Source organism: Carcharodon carcharias, chromosome 34, assembly GCF_017639515.1.
Source record: "Carcharodon carcharias isolate sCarCar2 chromosome 34, sCarCar2.pri, whole genome shotgun sequence".
In the NCBI taxonomy this organism is placed as follows: Eukaryota; Metazoa; Chordata; class Chondrichthyes; order Lamniformes; family Lamnidae; genus Carcharodon; species Carcharodon carcharias.
The window spans coordinates 11,448,658-11,469,052 of record NC_054500.1 but is presented as its reverse complement, the minus strand read 5'-3'; the positions used below and the strand labels follow the sequence as shown (position 1 = coordinate 11,469,052).

At 46.3% G+C, this 20,395-nt stretch overlaps 1 protein-coding gene across 1 annotated transcript in view; it reads right to left on the bottom strand.

Moving 5' to 3' along the window:
* Nucleotides 1-20,395, bottom strand: part of LOC121272532 (cytochrome P450 2F2-like) — a 51,540-nt gene that overhangs the window by 8,889 nt on the left and 22,256 nt on the right. Inside the window, exons 5-8 of the mRNA XM_041179150.1 lie at nucleotides 16,979-17,155; nucleotides 12,792-12,933; nucleotides 6,987-7,174; nucleotides 833-974 (exon numbers count right to left, since the gene is read on the bottom strand). Coding sequence (XP_041035084.1) covers nucleotides 833-974; nucleotides 6,987-7,174; nucleotides 12,792-12,933; nucleotides 16,979-17,155 — 649 coding nt within the window. The remainder of the gene's footprint in view (nucleotides 1-832; nucleotides 975-6,986; nucleotides 7,175-12,791; nucleotides 12,934-16,978; nucleotides 17,156-20,395) is intronic.

Sequence of the window (20,395 nt, the reverse complement as noted above, 5' to 3'; positions counted from 1 at the left end):
GAACCCATCAGCCCAGTTTCTTCATTGTTGGCAACCCCTTGGGAGCTAAAATCCAGGCCAGTAATCTCTGCTTCAGTCACTAACTCTGCCTCACAACCTAGATCTGCAAGATTGATAAGAAAGAGCTAGAAATGAACTTACAGAAGATAAGGAAAGGGTATTTCAGGAGGAAGAAGGGAGGCTGCGTTATTTTGAAGGTTCCCTTGTTCTTCCTATGCTCCAATGGCACTGCCTCAGATATAGAAGCAGGAGGATGCCATTCAGCCCTTGAGCCTATTCCACTATTCAATTAAATCTGTGACTGATCTATGCCTTAACTCCATTTACCCACTTTGATTCGGTAACCCTTGATACCCTTGCCTAACAAAAATCTATCAATCCCAGTTTTGAAATTTTCAATTCATCCTCTCAGCCTCAACAGTTTGTTGGGGGAGGGAGTCCCAGGTTTCTACTAACCTCTGTGTGAGGAAGTGCTTTCTGACATCATTCCTGAATGGCTTGGCTCTCAAGTTAAAGTTCTCTCCCCTTGTTCTCCACACACACACGCACACACACACACACACACCCCACCCCCCCCCAGGAAATAGTTTGCCTCTAGCAACCCGATCAAACCCTTTAATCGTCTGAAAACACATCTTCAATTCTAACGTATTCTTTCTGGAGGCCTCAGTCTTGACTTCAGCGAACAGGATTTAGAAAGGCCAAATTTGGTATGAATAAACCTGTGCCTCTCCCATTGTGCCCTTCCAACCTTGTACCATGGGTCTTGGTCCCCTCATCTCAATTTCGCAATTTAAATTAAGAAAGCACACAATATAAATGTTGTCCAAACCTGCTGAAAATGGCATGAAAGCTTCATTTTCCTTAAATCGTCCTTTCTTATCCAGAAAACGGTCTGGGCTGAATGTTTCCGGACTCTCCCAATAATTGGAATCATACAAAACAGACGCAAGGAGAGGGATCACAATCATTCCCTAAAGATAAAACCCACAGAGATTAAGATCAATGTAGCACCCATCTTGTTAATGTAGCCAGTGGAGGTTCATGATTTGGGCCAATGCAGTTGCATTTCCACAACATCTTTCACAATGTCAGGATATCTCAAAGCACTTTACAACCAATGAAGCACTTTACAGCCACTTTACAACCTCTCAGCCTTCTTTTCTCAGGGAAAAGAGTCCCAACATCTCCAATCTACCCTCATAGCTACATCACCTTTGCTACTTTGGATGTGTAGATATCGTTATAATGTAGGAAATGCAGCAGCCAATTTGTGCACAGCAAGCTCCCACACACAGCAATGAGATAACGGCAATAAAGACAATCTGCTTAAATGATGATGTTTCAGGTATAAATATTGCTGATGTTTGTGGCTAGATAGCTCCAGGAGAAATGCCAAGAACAGAACATGGACCTTGACGCTACGTTTGTTGACCTGACCAAGGCCTTTGACACAGTCGGCCATTAGAGCCTTTGGAAGGAGAAATTTGGCTGCCCTGAGAAATTTATCACAATGGTTTAACAGTTCCATGACAGCGTGCTCACATATCACAGTATCACAGAATCTTTACAGTGCAGGAGGAGGCCATTTGGCCCATTGAGTCTTCACTGGCTCTCTGAAAGAGCATCCCACCTAGTCCCACTCCCCTGTCTTATCCCTGTGACCTTGCCCATTCTCTCTTTACAGGTAGCAATCCGATTCACTTTTGAATACCTCGATCGAATCTGCCTCCACCACCCTCTCAGGAGGTTTGTTCCAGACTCCAACCACCCTCTGGGTGAAAAATATTTTCCTCACATCACATTTACTCCTTTTGCCAATTATTTTGAGTCTGTGCCCTCTAGTTCTTGATGTTCTCTTGAGTGGGAACAGTTTCTCACTATTTACGCTGTCCATGCCCCACAGGATCTTGAGCATCTCTATTAAGTCTTCTCTCAGCCTTCTTTTCTCCAAGGAAAAGAGTCCCAACCTCTCCAATCTATCCTCATAGCTATAGTTCTTCATCTTGGGATTAATTCTTGTGAATCTCCTCTGAACCCTCTCCAATGCCTTCACATCCTTCCTCAAGTATGATGTCCAGAACTGGACATAGTGCTCCAAATGAGGTCTACCCAGTGTTTTATACAAATTCAACATAGCCTCCTTACTCTTGTACTCAATGCCCCAATTAATAAAGCCTAAGATACAATATGCTTTATTAACTGCTGTCTCATCATGCCCTGCCATCTTCAATAACCTATGTCCTGGATGATGGTGAATCTTCTGACCCATTCCCAGTCACTAGTGGAGTTAAACAGGGCTGCGTGCTAGTGCCAACCCTCTTCAGCACATTCTTCTTTGCCATGCTCGCCTGCCTTCCATAACGGTGACCCTGGCATTGAAATAGATATTGCATGGATGGGAACTGCTCAATCCGAGATCAAGATCTCCAAGGACATACTTTGTGATTTCCTGTTTGCCAATGACTGTGTGCTAGCTGCTGGTTCCGAGCTGGACATGCAGTGCAGCATGGACTTGTCCTCCAACGCATGCAACTTCGGCGTGACTGTCAGCACAAAGAAAACTGAAGTAACGCACCAGCCTGCTCCAAGGAAGCCCCATTTCGAGCTCAAGGTTTCAACCCATGGCCAGAGCCTGTCAGCAGTGAATACGTTCACTTATAGAACCATAGGAGCATAGAAAAGTTATGGTGCAGAAAGAAACTATTCAGCCCATTGTGTCTGCACCGGCCAAAAAGAGAGAAAAGAAACTAGCCGCTCATTTTAATCCCACTTTCCAGCACCTGGTCTGTAGCTTTGCAGGTTACAGCACTTCAGATGCAGATCCAGGTACCTTTTGAATGAGTTCAGTGTTTCAGCCTCAACCATCAACTTAGGCAGTGAATTCCAGACGTCCACCATCCTTTGGGTGAAAAAGGTTTTCCTCATGTCCCCACTAATCCTTCTACCAATCACCTTAAATCTATGCCCTGGGGAATTGACCCCTTATTGTGGCTGCCCGTTATTTATTTCTGAGCTCAACCCATATGTCCTCATTTGATGCTTCATTTAGTATATCATCCCTCCCTACAGCTGTAATTGATCCTTTAACCAATAATGCTACACCACAACCATTTTTATCCCCCTCCCTATCCTGCCTGAAAACTCTGTATCCAAGTTTGTTGAGCTGCCATTTTTGCCCCTCCTTAAGCCAAGTTTCTGTCATAGCGATGATATCAGGCCGCCATGTGTCTATCTGTAACCTCAGCTCATCGGCGTTATTTATAATGCTTCTTGCATTTACATATTTATCTTTTAACACTGCCAAATTCCTGTGCTGTACACTTTTTAACCGTTGCTGCATCTGTCTTTCGGGGTCACTCACTAATTCTCCACCACCTGTTCCCTCTGAATTTGCCCTCAGGTTCCCATCTCCCGGCCAACCCAGTTTAAACCTCCCCCCACCCCACCCAACAGCACTAGCAAATCTCCCTGCAAGGATATTCGTCTCAGCCCTATTCAGGGGTAGACCGTCCAGCTTGTATAGGTCCCACCTTTCCAAGACCTGGTCTCAATGCCTTGGATATCTGATGCCCTCCCTCCTACACCAGCTTTCCAGCCATGTGTATATTCACTCAGTTCTCCTATTTCTATATTCGCTTGCATGCGGGACTGGGAGTAATCCTGAGATCACTGCTTTAGATGTTCTGCTTTTCAATCTCTTTCTTAGCTCCCTAAAGTCTGCTTTCAGGATCTCATCCCCTTTCCGACCTGACTCATTGGTATCTACATGGACCACAACTTCTGGATGATCATCTTTCGCCAGTAGAATGTCCTGCAGCTGCTCCATGACATCCTTGACCCTAGCACCTAGGAGGTAGCATACTATCCCGGAGCCATGTCTATAGTGACAGAAATGCCTGTCTGTTCCCCTATCTAACGAATCCCCTATTACTAATGCTCTTCACCTCTTCTTCCTCCCCTCCTGTACAGCAGAGCTGCCTGTGGTGGCACAAACTTGACTCTAACTGCACTCTTCGAGGAACCAATGTCCTCACCTGTATCCAAAATGGAAAACCGATTGGTGAGTGGGACCCCAGGGGACTCCTGCACTACCTGGCCAATTTTCTTGGGCTGCTTGTGGTCACCCATTCCCTTTCTGCCTCCTGGCTCCTAAGCTGCGATGTGACTACTTCCCTGAATGTGCTATCCACGTAGATCTCAGCCTGGCAGACGTGCAACAGTGACTCCAGCCGCCGCTCGAGCTCTGAAACCCAGAGCTCAAGGTTCTGCAGCTGGTGACACTTCCTGCACATGTGGTCATCTAGGATACTGGTAGCATCCACAACTTCCCACATATTACAAGACACGCATTCCACATGACCGAGTTGTCCTGCCATGGCTTCAATTTATTTCCCTTGTGTTAACTTTATTTTACTTTGGTTTCCTTTTGCACCTTATTTTACCTGGCCTCGATTTAACTTTATTTCCCTATGGCTTGTGTTTCTTACTTCAATGTAATAGCCCCTTCTTTTAAAAAGAATGTGCTATTGTAGTTCTCAGCTACTTGATGACATTCCTTAGCATCAGTTTCTCACCAACCAAAGAACTTATACGCTTCCTGTGCTGTTGGGTGCTAGATGCTGCTGACTGCCTGTCCCAGGGTCCTCCTCTCACACTCTCTCCTCTAGGTGCTGCTGACTGCCTGTCCCAGTGTCCTCCTCTCACACTCTCCTCTAGGTGCTGCTGACTGACTGTCCCAGGGTCCTCCTCTCACACTCTCCTCTAGGTGCTGCTGACTGACTGTCCCAGGGTCCTCCTCTCACACTCTCCTCTAGGTGCTGCTGACTGTCCCAGGGTCCTCCTCTCGCACTCTCCTCTAGGTGCTGCTGACTGTCCCAGGGTCCTCCTCTCACACTCTCCTCTTGGTGCTGCTGACTGCCTGTCCCAGGGTCCTCCTCTCACACTCTCCTCTAGGTGCTGCTGACTGCCTGTCCCAGGGTCCTCCTCTCACACTCTCCTCTAGGTGCTGCTGACTGTCCCAGGGTCCTCCTCTCACACTCTCCTCTAGGTGCTGCTGACTGTCCCAGGGTCCTCCTCTCACACTCTCCTCTAGGTGCTGCTGACTGCCTGTCCCAGGGTCCTCCTCTCACACTCTCCTCTAGGTGCTGCTGACTGCCTGTCCCAGGGTCCTCCTCTCACACTCTCCTCTAGGTGCTGCTGACTGTCCCAGGGTCCTCCTCTCACACTCTCCTCTAGGTGCTGCTGACTGTCCCAGGGTCCTCCTCTCACACTCTCCTCTAGGTGCTGCTGACTGTCCCAGGGTCCTCCTCTCTCACTCTCCTCTAGGTGCTGCTGACTGCCTGTCCCAGGTTCCTCCTCTCGCACTCTCCTCTAGGTGCTGCTGACTGTCCCAGGGTCCTCCTCTCACACTCTCCTCTAGGTGCTGCTGACTGCCTGACCCAGGGTCCTCCTCTCGCACTTTCCTCTAGGTGCTGCTGACTGCCTGTCCCAGGGTCCTCCTCTCGCACTTTCCTCTAGGTGCTGCTGACTGTCTGTCCCAGGGTGCTCCTCTCTCACTCTCCTCTAGGAGCTGCTGACTGCCTGTCCCAGGGTCCTCCTCTCACTCTCTCCTCTAGGTGCTGCTGACTGCCTGACCCAGGGTCCTCCTCTCGCACTTTCCTCTAGGTGCTGCTGACTGCCTGTCCCAGGGTCCTCCTCTCGCACTTTCCTCTAGGTGCTGCTGACTGCCTGTCCCAGGGTTCTCCTCTCACACTCTCCTCTAGGTGCTGCTGACTGCCTGTCCCAGGGTTCTCCTCTCGCACTCTCCTCTAGGTGCTGCTGACTGCCTGTCCCAGGGTCCTCCTCATATCTTATCTTGGCAGCACACTCTCTCTCGAGGTGTCTATGTTGGCGATAAGACACGTGCAGGAATTGTCAAAGCAGGTGTAGCCTTCAGCAGATGTCGAACATCAGTCTGGGAATGAAGAGGAGTGAGTCTTCCTACCAAACTGAAAGTCTGTCGAGCAATAGTCCTGCCCACTCTGATCTACGCGTACGAGACTCAGACTGTGTGCCAGCGTCCTGCCAAGAAGCTCAACCACTTTCACCCGATTACCTTTGGAAGCTTCTGAAGATCGGGTGGCAGGACAAAATACCCAACACTGCGGTGCCCACCCGAGCTGGTGTGCCAAGCATCCACACCAGATTGAGACAGTCACAACTGAGTTGGGCTGGTCATGTAGCCTGAATCCCTGACATTCGCTTACCAAAGCGAATCTTCTATGGAAAGCTCGAGTCTGGGGTGAGCTGTCATCTCCGTCAAAGGAAGCACCACAAGGGCACTCCGAAGGCTTCACCTGGGAGTTTTGATATCGACCCCGAGTCCCGGGAGAAACTTGACCGGGGTCGCTGCGCCCGGCGCAACCAAATAAAAAATGGAACGGCCTCCTTCAAAGGCAAACACATTATCAGAGGCAGAGAGGAAACACAAGGAGAGGAAATCCTGATCCAGCGACTCGTCCAAAACTCCATTGTCTGCCGTATTCTGCCCTATTTGCAAGCAGAACCTTCCGGGCACAGATCGGCCTTAGCGGTCACCCACACTCCCAGCGGAACCTCACCAAACTCCTCAGGTGATGAACATGGTCACCCTCACCTTCCCAGGATGAGCAAGGATGCTCAGGGGAGTGGGAAGAACTCCATTGCCCTCTTATGATGTGCCATGGAACCACTGGATTTATTGCACTGGGAATATCCCAGTGGATTAGTCACAGTGGGATTATTCCACTGGGATTATTACATTCCATGTCTCACTGGGCTTGTCACACTGGGGATGTCCCACAGGGTTTGTCACACTTCTCTAAGGGCCATGCGATTGCATAAGTGACCTCAAAATTCGCCAAACGCTATTCATTTGCTTGTACACAGGAGACTGCACTTACAGGTGGCTGCAGAAACTGTGAGGCAACAAGAAACAAAAAAGCTAAATAAAGTAGACAAGTTACCTTTGGAATCATGAATCCCCTGAACTCAGTGTCTCTCGTCACGGTGTGAGGGAGATTTAATGGGATAATGTTGGAATATCGTTGGACCTCGTGGATAGCTGCATTGGTGTAAGGCATCTTCTCTCTATCGTCAAAAGCGGGAGTGCGTTCAGACCCGATCACTTCGTCAATCTCACGTTGAATTTTTTCTGAAAAGGGAATGTCATCAGTATTGCAAAGGGCTGTAGACTGTGCAGAGTGGGCGGAGTGAGGAGCGGTAGGGGCTGTATATATGCGCAAAATTGCAGGGTTGGGGGGCTGTAGACATGGGTAGGATGTGCAGGATTGGGGGGCTGTTGACCAGGTAGAGGGTACGGGAATGAAGGGCTGTAGACAGGGCACAGAATTGAGGGGATGTAATTGTTAGCTGTGTTAATGCCTTATTAATTACCTAAAGTTTTGTTAATGTCATTGTGAATGCTGGGAGAAACAGGTGATGGGTATTAATTGTCTTTGAGCAAATATAAATAGGGGATCCTTCTGAGACTGGTAGGCACTGCAGGGGCTGGAGTGCATCATCAGCCCTGGTAACAATATTTTAATTTGATTTTGTAAATTTCCTTTTGAAGCTTGTTTTTTGTTACAATGCCCCACCAAGGAATGTCGCCCCTTCGATCCTTTAATTTACTGATCATTTGTTTTATTATTAAAAGAGAGTATAAAGAGGGGATAACTGGGACACTGGGCTGTGTGGGAGGGGAACTGTGAGACTGAACAAGCTCTCTCAATAAAGAAAAGCTCTGTCTCTTGGTTTTGGCTTCACCAGCCAGCTTCGACCCTATTAACAATCTGGGTTTTCTGGTTTGAGGGTGGAAGTGATGGGAGGATGCATCTACATACATTCTTTATCGTGCCAGGAATCAAACTACCCGAGATCAGATATGCAAACTGTCACTCATTATGGGAGAGAAGATTCTGAAAACTTTTGTTTCATTTTTGGAAATAAACATTGCTTTCTCATTCTTTGAGTGGGTTTGCTGATTATAAATGAACCGTAAGTGACCCACTTTACCACACACACAAGTACACGCAAACACATGCACACAGACATGCACACACACACACGTGCAACCACATGCACACAGACATGCACACACACACGTACAAGTAAACACATGCACACACACACGTACACACAAACACATGCACACACACACGTACACACAAACACATGCACACAAACATGCACACAATCTAGAAATTTCCCTGACACATGCTGACAGAGGACTATGAATCTCATAATAGATTTGTTAGCAAATTGCATAAAACCCTTGGGATTAAAGAGACAGTGGCTACATGAATACAAGACTAGTTAAACGGCAGAAAGCAGAGAGGAGTAGTGACTGAGTGGCTGTTTTTTCACACTGGATGTGTACAGTGATGTTCCCCATGGGATGAATTTTACAGGTGGCTGCTCTGGGCAGCCTTAACAAGGCAGAAGTAAGTCCATTCTTCCAGAGCTGCCAGTCAGTCTAATTTCCTGGCACCTCCAGCAGTTGCAGCAGTGCCACAGCTGAGTAGTGGCTGCTGTGGGTACTGCAAGTAGTCCCTGGGAAGAAGAGGACATGGCCACCGGACTCAGGTAAGTCTGGGGTTTTGAATGGGGAGGGATCGGGCAGCCTAGGGAGGGGGGAAAGTGGGGGGGTGGTGGCTCCTGAAGCCTAGGCTGGAAGGTACAAAGGGAGGGGGGGGTGGTGAGATCTTAGGGGGGGATTTTGCCCCTGATCCGCACAGGGCACCGCCTCAAAAGAGGGAACCCCCTTCCTCCCTGTCCTTTCACCAAAGCTGGTAAAAAAAAACAGCCTGCCCACTCGAGTCTGTCTTGCCAGTGCTTTATGGTGGCAGAGGTGGATCGAGGGCCTTAAATGGCCGATAATTGGCCACTTAAGGGCCTCAATGGACCTAAGGTGGGCAGCCTAGTGGGTGCCATACCCACTTTCCTTGTTAATTGTGACTGGTTTGGGAATGAATGGGAAGGCAGTGGCCTAGCCACCCGACATATTTTACCTGACCCCCACAACTTTGAAAACACACCTGGCCGGAGGCCTTAAAATCCAGCCCCGGGGTCGATATTAGGTCACTACTCTTTTTGATATATACTAATGAGCTGGACTCTGGTATAAGAGGCATAATTTCAAAGCAGCAGGATAGTAACAGACTCCAGGAGGACACAGATGGACTGGTGAAAAGGGCAGACGCACGGCAGATGCAATTTAATGCAGGAAAGTATGAAATAATGCATTTTGGTAGTAAGAATGAGAAGAGACTGAGCTAAATGGTACAATTTTAAAATAGGTGCAGGAACAGGGAGATTTGGGTGGGGGGGGTTGGTGGTTGGTGGCTGTGTGAAGGTGACAGAACAAATTGAGAAAGCTATTAAAAAACATACAGGATCTGTGGGAGGTTGCATAGTGTTATTGTCACTGGACTAGTATCCTAGAGACCCAGTGTAATGCTCTCAGGACCTGGGTTCAAATCCCGTCACAGATGGTGAAATTTGAATTCAATAAAAATCTGGAATTAAAAGTCTGACTAACTAATAACCATGAAACCATTGCCAATTGATGTAAAACCCCATCTGGTTCGCTAATATCATTTAGGGAAGGAAATCTGTTGTCCTCACCTTGCCTGGCTTACATGTGACTCCAGACCCATAGCAATGTGGTTGACTTTTAAATGCCCTCTGGTTAGGGATGGGCAATAAATGCTGGCCTAGCCAGCAGCGCCCACATCCCATGAATGAAAAAATGAAAAAGATAAATAGGGGCATTGGGTTTAAAAACAAAAGAATTTATGCTGAACTTCAATAAAACATTGGTTAGACTGTGGCTGGAGCACTGTGTCCAATTCTGGGCACCATGATTTAGATAGATGTAAAAGCCTTAGGGAGGTACCAGGGAAGTGGGACTAATTGGATTGCTCTATCAAAGATCCAGTAAAGGAATGATGGGCTGAGTGGTCTTTCTGTGTTGTATCATTGTAAGATTTTGGGACTCAGGTAAACACAGAGCTTTGAGCCAATCAACATGGATCAAAGAGGTAAGTTTGGGAGGAGAGACTGAAGACTGTCAGAGCCAATTTGTTGGGGTGTAGCGCTGTAATCAGTTGGATGTTATTGTCTCTTCCTGTTTTGTAGACAAGAAGTTAAGGCAGAGAAAAAATAAAATGAGTTGATGGCTTTGGAGAGTCCCAGTTATGTGCTTTGTCTCCAGTCTTTGTCTCCAAAGAAATTAAGGAAGTCTGTAATTGATAGGAGGACAATGGTGATTAAATGACAATTAAATAGGACAAGCAAAGAAACAAGGGCTGGGGCAAGAGGAGGCATTCATGGCAACAGCAGAATCATTACCAATAACTGTCTTCTGGACAAATGGGAGGAGTAATTATAGTTGGAAATAAGAACAGAAAATGCTAGAAATACTCAGCAGGCCAGGAAGCATCTGTGGAGGGAGGAAGCAACGCAGGCCAGGATCTTCCGGTCACGCCAGCCATGGGACCAGGAATTCCCGAACAAAGGCAATGGATCTTTGGCTAGTCCGTCAAATTTTCCATCCCACCACAGGTGGGATGGGGTCATCCCGGCCGGAGTTAACGTTTCAGGTCGATGACCTGTCATCAGAACTGCAAAAAGTTACTGAGACGTAACAGCTTTTGAGTAGTTACAGAGGCAGGGAAAAGTGGGTGGCGAAGAACCAAAGGGAATGTCTGCGACAGGGTGGAAGGCAGAAATTGTTGAACGCAATATTCTGTTGCATGAATTACTGAGCAGCACAGCACAGCTTGCAATTATCTTGACTCCTGAACACCTCTCCTGTTGCAGTTGTGAAAGTCATTGTGGTTTAACACATCAGAATGAACAGTGCAAAAATATATACAGCCCCACTCTTTACAGTGAAACCATACATGTAAAGTGACATTTCGTAAGTCGAGAACAATTTATTTTTAAACTCTATTTTGAATAGAGTTCTTAGCTTATTGTAAAGCAAAATCCAATGGGCTCTGACTAATGCAGATTCATGTACTGGTCCCAGGGTGGAATAGTTTACATAGAAACATAGAAACTAAGAGCAGGAGGAGGCCATTCGGCCCTTTGAGCCTGCTCCGCCATTCATTATGATCATGGCTGATTATCCAACTCAGTAGCCTGATCCCCCTTTCTCCCCATATCCTTTGATCCCTTTTGCCCCAAGAGCTATATCTAACTCCTTCTTTTTGATTAAGAACATAGGTAGACTATTTAGCCCTTCGAGCCCGCTTCACCATTCAGTGAGACCATGGCTGATCTTCAACTTCAACACAATTTTCCTGCACTATCCTTTGATACTTTTTAATATGTAGAAACCTATCGATCTCAGTCTTGAACATACTCAACGGCTGAACCTCCACAGCCCTTTGGGGCAGAGACTTTCAAAGATTCACCACCCTCTAAGTGAAGAAATTCCTCCTCATCTCAGCCCTAAATGACACACCCCTTATTCTGAGACTGTATAGACCCCCTCCAGCCAAGGGGAACATCCTTCCAGCATCTATCCTGTTGAACCCTGTAAGAACCTTGCCTGTTTGAATGAGATTCTGAGCATGTCGGCAACAGATTCTGTAATGACAAAATCCGAATAGGAACTAATAAGAAAATGAATGCTAATCCATCCTGTTTTTTCTGCACTTGCATTTTTTAGGTCATATTTTCAACCTTTTCTTCTACTGGCACAGTAAGCGATTCTCTGAAGTGGGTCTTGAACCCATGAGGTTCCACCTCAGAGTTGAGAGTTCTATCCCTGGAGCCTCAGCTAACCTGATGGGCAATTGTTGGTCAGAACCCAAGAAGTACCCCCTGCTCTCCTATGGCCTAGTGACATGAGATCTTTCACATTCATCATTGAGACAGGGCTTTAGATTAACATCTCATCCAAAAGATGGCACCTTTAAATGCAGTACAGACAAGAGGACTTGCAGCAAAGCGATCGAGCCACAGGCAGCACCTCATCTTCCGACTAGGCACTTTACAGCTTTCCGGACTTAACATTGAGTTCAACAACTTTAGGTCATGAGCTCTCTCCTCCATCCCCACCCCCTTTCCGATCCCCCCTTTCCCAATAATTTATAATTTAAAAAATATATTTTTCTTTTCCCACCTATTTCCATTATTTTAAAATTTATTTCCATCTATTGTTTTATCTCCACCGTTTAGCCTATTTCGATCCCTTCCCCCCACCCCACCCTCACTAGGGCTATCTGTACCTTGCTCATCCTGCTTTCTACCCTTAATGTCACCATTAGCACATTCCTTAGCTAATATCACCACCGTCAGCACCCCTTTGTCCTTTTGTCTATGACATCTTTGGCAATCTCTTCTTTGCCTCCACCTATCACTGGCCCTTTATCCAGCTCTACCTGTCCCACACCCCCTTAAACCAGTTTATACTTCACCTCATTTCTATGTATGCTTAGTTCTGATGAAAAGTCATAAGGACTCGAAACGTTAACTGTGTTCCTCTCTGCAGATGCTGTCAGACCTGCTGAGTTTTTCCAGCTATTTTTGTTTTCACTGCATCTACTGACATCACTTAGCAATTTGTCCACAGTACCATTGAGCCAACTAATAGAGGCAAAGTTTAACGTAGACCTCTTTCAGAGGGAACCCTTGCTGAGGGTGTGCAGGAATTAACCTGTGACACATGCCAACCCACTTGCTACCATGTGCACAGGGCCCTGGAATGTACAAGAAACACAGTTAACGTGTGCAGAATGACCGTCACTCATACTCACTCTGGACATCTGGAAACTTCATGAATAGCAGGAGCCCCCATCGCATTGTCGAGCTGGTGGTGTCAGTCCCAGCAAGAAATATGTTAAATGTGGACAGGAGAAGGTTCTCATCGTTGAATTCAGACGTGGGGTTGCCTTTCTCCTGGGAGAAGAGGGAGATAGTAGCTTTGTATTAACACACTGTTGCTCTGCTTGACTGTGCCCAAGGTGAGCACCACAGCTGAATAAATCCCCAGTCACCACAAGATCCAGTTTACAAACAGCAGTGACTCCTTAACTACTGTGGGATGTCCTGGGTCATGTTTGCCACCCCTGGCCAGGGGACATGAGAGGCAACTCTTGGCATCCCTCCAGCTTCCTGGGCATAGATCGCCTGATCCTACTCTTATATATATTCTGCCTTTGAACTATCACTGTTCTTCCCCTTGGCAAAGTGCAAAACACAGACTTGAGAAACAAAACTTCATAAACTGATCGTATTTTAAACCCCATGGTTACGTTTGTGGCAAATTCCAAATTGACTTTTTTTTCTGTTGCAGAATATCAAGAAAGAGCCAGGATTAATTATTTTTAATTAAATATTACCCATTAAGTTAACAACAGAATAAATGTCATTTCTAAAACTTTAAATGGCAAAGGAATGACTTGCATTTTTATAGCGCCTTTCCTGACTTCAGGGCGTTAAAGTGTTTTACAGCCAATTAAAAGCTTTTCTTGAAAAGTAATCATTGTGGTAATGTGGGAAATACAGCAGCCAATTTTTGCCCACAAGCAGCAATATGATCATCTGTTTCCAGTGATGTTGGTGAAGAGATAAATTATGGCCCAGGGCAGTACCAAGGTCTCGCATAGGAGACTGATAATGAAGGTAAGAGCCCATGGGATCCAAGGCAATTTGGCAAATTGGATCCAGAATTGACTGAGTGGCAGGAAGCAGAGGGTGATGGTCGAGGGGCGTTTTTGTGACTGGATGCCTATGTCCAGTGGGGTACCACAGGGATCGGTGTTGGGTCCCTTGCTGTTTGTGGTATATATAAATGATATAGTCTTGAATGTAGGAGGGTTGATAAGTAAGTTCGCGGATGACACGAAAATTGGCGGGCTGGTAAATAGTGAGGAGGATAGCCTTAGATTACAGGAGGATATAGACTGGCTGGTCAGATGGGCTGATCAGTGGCAAATGGAATTTAATCCAGATAAGTGTGAGGTGATGTACTTTGGCAGGACAAACAAGGCACAGGAATACACAATGAAAGATAGGACCCTGGGAAGTGCCAATGATCAGAGGGACCTTGGTCCCTTAAGGTAGTGGGACAGGTAAATAAGGTGGTTAAGAAGGCATATGGGATACTTGCCTTTATTAGCTGAGGCATAGAATATAAGAGCAGGGAGGTTATGCTGAAACTATATAAAACGCTGGTTAGGCCACAGCTGGAGTATTGCGTGCAGTTCTGGAATCCGCATTATAGGAAGGATGTGATTGCACTGGAGAGAGTGCAGAGGAGATTTACCAGGATGTTGCCTGGGCTGGATAGTTTTAGTTATGAGGAGAGATTGGATAGACTGGGGTTATTTTCCTTGCAGCAGAGGAGATTGAGGGGAGACATGATTGAAGTGTATAAAATTATGAGGAGCCTAGATAGGGTAGACAGGAAGGAACTTCTCCCCTTGGTGGAGGGATCAATAACCAGGGGGCATAGATTTAAGGTAAGGAGCAGGGAGTTTAGAGGGGATGTGAGGAAGAATTTTTTCACCCAGAGTGTGTTGGGAATCTGGAACTCACTGCCTGAAAGGGTGATAGGGGCAGAAACCCTCATAACATTTAAGAAGGATTTGGATGTGCACTTGTGATGCCATGGCATAAAAGGCTATGGGCCTAGTGCTGGAAAATAGGATTAGAATAGTTGGGTACTTGTTTGACTGGCGCAGACTTGATGGGCCGAAGGGCCTTTATCTGTGCTGTAGACCTTTATGACTCTAATATCAACAGTTTACTATAATAACACCATTATGAAAGAAGCCATATTTATATAGCACCTTTCATGTCCTCAGGGTGTCACCCAAAGGTCACTTTGAAGGCTAGTGACTGTCGTTATCTGGGAAAACATAGCCAATTTGTGCACAGCAAGATCCCACAAACAATAAATAAGAGAGGTGGCCATTTAATTTATTTTCATTGGAGTTGTGGACTGGGGGGGTGGTGCCGCGGGTGGTGGGGGGTAAATGTTGGATGCGAAAACAGGAGAACGTTCCTGCTCTTCTTCGAATAATGGGTTGGGATCCTTCACGCCAATCTCTGTTTTTAAAACTCATTCTGGGGATGAGGGTGTTACTGGCAAGACCAGCATTCGCTGCCCATTTCCAGCTGCCCTTGAGAAGGTGGTTGGTAGGCTGCAGTCTCTGTGTTGGTGAGGGTTTGTCCGTAGTGTGTTGGTTGCTTTGATACAGTGGAGGGTTTACTACACGGTTTCGGAGGGCAGTTAGGCGTGCAAAAGTGAACTAAAAGAACATCTGGAGTAACTTTAAGAAAAATGAACAACTGGGGAAGCCGCAGGATTGGGTGGAGTCTCAGCAGTGTATCCTTCTCCCAGTATTTCAATATAGAGCAAAGTCAGGGAGTGGGGTGGGGGGGGGGGGGGGTTTGCTGTAACTGATTCCATCATTTTCTTAGCCTTGGCCTGCTGCATCGCTCCAGTGAAGCTCAACGCAAACTGGAGGAACAGCACCTCATCTTCCAACTAGGCACTTTACAGCCTTCCAGGCTGAATATTGAGTTCAACAACTTCAGATCATGAACTCTCTCCTCCATCCCCACCCCTTTCCCGATCCCCTTTTCTCTAATAATTGTTATATCTTTTTTAAAAATATATTTTTCTTTTCCCACCTATTTCTATTATTATTTTTAAATTTATTCCCATCCATTATTATATCTCCACCTTTTAGCCTTTTCCATCCCTTCCCCCCCACCCCACCCCTACTAGGGCAATCTGTCACTTGCTCATCCTGCTTTCTACCCTTAATGTCACCATCAGCACATCCTTTAGCTAATATCACCACCGTCAACACCCCTTTGACCTTCTGTCTACGACATCTTTGGCAATCTCTCCTTTGCATCCACCTATCACTGGCTCTCTACCCAGCTCTACCTGTCCCACTCCCCTTCAACCAGCTTATATTCCACCTCATTTCTATTCCTCTCTAGCTCTGATGAGGAGTCATACAGACTCGAAACATTTAGCTCTGTCTTTCTCTCCACAGATGCTGTCAGAACTGCTGAGTTTTTCCAGCTATTTTTGTTTCAGATTTCCAGCATCCACAGTATTTTGCTTTTATTTTCTTAGTGGATGGTTTGGGTTAAAATTGCCCTCAGATCATAAGCTAACTGAACCAATGTTCCTCTTCTACATTTTATTATGTCCATTCACAGGATGTGGGTGCTGTTGGCTAGTCCAGGATTTGTTTCCCCTCCCTAAATGGTGGTGAGTTGCCTTCTTGAACTGCTACAGGTACACCCACTGTGCTATTTTTCCAAAGCAGCTTGATACAACTGAGTGGCTATTTCAAAGGGGCGTTAAGAATCAACATAACCGCATTGCCTGGGCCTGGAGTCATGTGTAGGGCTGACCGGGGTAAGGAAGCAGGTTTCCCCTGGACGATATTGGTGAACCAGATGGGTTTTTACTAAAATACAATAGTTTCAAAGTCACCCCTACAGAAACTAACTTTTCATTCCAGTTTGATTAACTAATTGAACTTAAATTCCACCAGCTCAAGTGGGATTTGAACCCCCCTCTCTAGGTTACTCAGCCAGTAACATTACCACAATGGCATCTGTGGAGAGGAATACAGTTAATGTTTCGAGTCCATATGACTCTTCATCAGACAGGTCATACGGACTCAAAACATTAACTGTATTCCTCTCTGCAGATGCCGTCAGACCTGCTGAGTTTTTCTAGCTATTTTTGTTTCAGATTTCCAGCATCCGCTGTATTTTGCTTTTAACGTCACCACTTTGCCACTCCCAACACCCTTTAGCTCCCTGATTTATCCAACAACTCTCTTCCTTCAATGGCTTTGCTAACCGGAGTTCAGAGAGCCGATTGGTAGCCAGCTCAACAGCTCAAAGCCCAGAGATTCCATTAAAGATCAGTGCTGTCCGGAACATGTTCAAAAACCTCTTTACAAACCTCCTCCATTTTGGAGAGGAAACTGGCAGTAAAATCCTGGGGCCGCTCTTTGGTGCGCATGTCTTTGTGACTTTGGATCATTTCTCTCAGGAAATTTTTGATTCGAGCTGCATTTTCGAAAAGCCTGTTGTGAGGGCCCGGGAGGTAATCCAAAATGTTTGGAAGCATATCATACAGCTGCAGAAAGGAACACAAGGTAGTGGTTAATTAGTTGAGTCATGACAGGAGGAACGGCTTTCTGTGGTCAGAGGCCAAATAGCAAGATTTTAAATCATTACCCATCACTGGATATTGGCTTGTGTGAAGAGAAAAGGATGAACAAATTTGTACTTATATTATACCTTTCATAGCCTCAGGATGTCCCAAAGTGGTTCACAGTCAATGAACAATTGTAATGTAGCGCAGCAAGATCCCTCAAACAGCAATGAGATAATGCCCTGATCATCTGATTTAGGTGTTGTTTGAGTGTTAAATATTGCCCCAGGAGACCAGAGTGAGCTCCCCTGCTCTTCTTCCAATAGTAACAGGATCTTTTACATCTACCTGAGAGGGTAGTTGGGGCCTCAGTCTTACGTCTCACTCAAAGGACCGTACCTCCAACATTGCAGCACTCCCTCAGTACCGCATTGAGTGTCAGTCAGCCTAGATTAGGCGCTCATGACTCTGGAGTGAGGTTTGAAGCCATAAGAGGTGAGAGTGATACCGAGCTGAACTATATTGGGGGCATTGGGCAATCTGTTAGGTGCTGGGATCGCAGTCAGTGTACAGTAATTGTCTTCATTGTGGCTCCTTCATTGTGGCTCCTTGAAGCCCCACATGATGGAGAATGTCATCGCTCACTGTCTAGGTTCACACTTGAGGAAGAACTGCTAAGCATCCTAACCCAATATAAATCACTATATTTTCCTTTATTCTTTCTGGGGATGTGGGTGTCACTGGCAAGGCCAGAATTTGTTGCCCATCCCTAATTGGCCTTGAGCTGAGTGGCTTGCTAGGCCATTTCAGAGGGCAGTTAAGATTCAACCACATTGCTGTGGGTCTGGAGTCACATGTTGGCCAGACTGGGTAAGGACAGGAGATTTCCTTCACTAAAAGGAAAGTACGTTAGTGAATCAAATAGGGTTTTGTAAACAACCACTGATAGCTATCATAGTCACGGATACAGAGACTAGCTTTATTGAATTGGATTACTACCAGCTGCTATGGTGGGATTTGAACCCCTATGGCTAAAGCATCAGCCTGGGTTTCTAGATTATCAGTCCAACAACATCACCGCTACACCGCCATCTCTACCTTGCTGTGGAGTGTGGAAAAGGCTAGATGAGAAAATCAGGAAGATATTGAGCTATTAACAAATAAAAAGTGTCACATCAATGGTAGTGTCTAGTACCATGGGGAGTGGGGGCGGGAGTGGGAGTGGGGGTGGTGGGTCGATGGGACTGTTCTTCTGAGTCAGATTTGATATCAATCTTTTTTTAACTCCCTCCTGCAGATACTCAGTGCAGCTCCTCACGTCCTGGTCCCATTTACCTTCCCTTCTACCCAGCTGCTCTGTGCTGTAAGTAGAGCACGAGAACATAAGGAATAGCAGGAGGAGTAGACCATGCGGCCTGTTGAGCCTGCTCCTCCATTCAATATGATCATGGCTGATCTTCCACCCCAACTCCATTTTCCCATCCGGTTCCTCCTCTCTCTTTGTGACCAAAAATCTGTCTCTCTCAAACTTGAATATACTCAACAACTGAGCATCCACAGCTCTCTGGGGTAGAGAATTCCAAAGATTAACAGCCCTCGCTGAGTGAAAAAGTTTCTCCTCATTCCACTCTGAAATGGCCGACCCCTATCCTGAGCCTATGACCCCTGGTTATAAGATCTCTGTCCAGGGGGAAACAGCCTCTTGGTATCTATCCTGTCAAGCTAAGAATGTTATACGACAGTGTAGAGAGACTCCAATTCAGGCTTAGCACTAAGAGCAGGGGGAAAGGAGCATCATGGGGCCCGAGGGGACAGAGGCAGCTGCCCTGTGCTTAAGTTTCCTGGCCAAAGCTGATGGTTTAATCAGATTCCCAAAACGGGAGTGTCATTATGAATTGGCAATCGTTGCCACAGCTGGCTTTCATTGAAATCTTGTTAGGGAATGGTAAGTGTTTCAGATTGGGAGTCAGGATAACAGGAGGCGATGATTCATTCGGCAGTGAGACACGTTGGGGCAAAATGAGGTGTGGAGCTGAGGCAAAGGTGTGGGAACAGGTGCAACATGACTCAAACAGCCACCTGTAGCCACATGTCGGTAGAATACAACACTGACTATTTGAAGAAAGTGACAGAACGTGGGTACAGTGCACCCCAGCCAAGGTTCACAACCCCACCTTTGTGTGCTCCCCCACCTTTTGAAACAATGTGAAGGCATTGGACAGGGTGCCGAAAAGATTCATGAGAATGGTTCCGGCTTTGTAGATAGATTGGAGGAGCCTTGTAGGAGACAAGGCTGAGAGGGGATGTGAAAGTGGTAATCAAAATCATGACAGGTCTGGACAGGGCAGTTAAGGAAAAGCTGTTCCCGTTGTTGGAAGGATTGAGAACCAGAGGGCACAGATTTAAGGTGATTGGCTAAACAAGCAATGGGCAACATGTAGAAAAACCTCTTTATGCAGCGATTGGCAGGATTGGGAACGCATTGCCAGAGAGTGTGGTGGAGGCAGGTTCAATCATGGCCTTCAAAAGGGTTTTGGATCATTATCTGAAAAGAAAAAAATTGCAGGGCTACAGGAAAGAGATGGGTGGCTGTAGGGGAATTGCTCTTGCAGAGACCCAGCACAGACGTTATGGGCTGAATGGCCTCTTTCTGCGCTGTAACCATTTTATGATTGATTCTATGCAGAGAACTGTCACAGTGAACAGATTCAGAGCTCTGACAGGCACATAGACAACACTTTCACTTAACATATAGGAAATGCTCACATGGAATGCATGGAGAACTTGCACAATACAGCAGATTATAGAGAATTTAGTCGCAGAATGTTTTGTAAAGGCTCTACAATTTTTTTTACGATGAAAGAATCTGCAGTCATTGCGTTCACCACTCTGGCATAGATGTAGGAAAATGTAATGAGGATGGAAAGGTTTGAATGCTGGGGGTGTGCACAGTACTAGCAATTTCTACCGCTCGGTCCTCCCTTCATTTCTCCTAGTCGAAGTTTACCCAGTGAATTAAAGAAGCAAGACTATTTACGTGAGTTGAAAATATTGGCGAGCTCTGCTGGGGGGCAAGAGTATGCGTGTGCCCTTGAATAAGTGGTCACCTGGGGACGAGTTCAAAGGTCGGAGCTTATTGGTATGGTGAAAGAAAGACCTGTGTTATTGAGGAATAAACAGGTGAAGACAGAGAGAGGAACCAGTGACTGTGATTGACCTTAC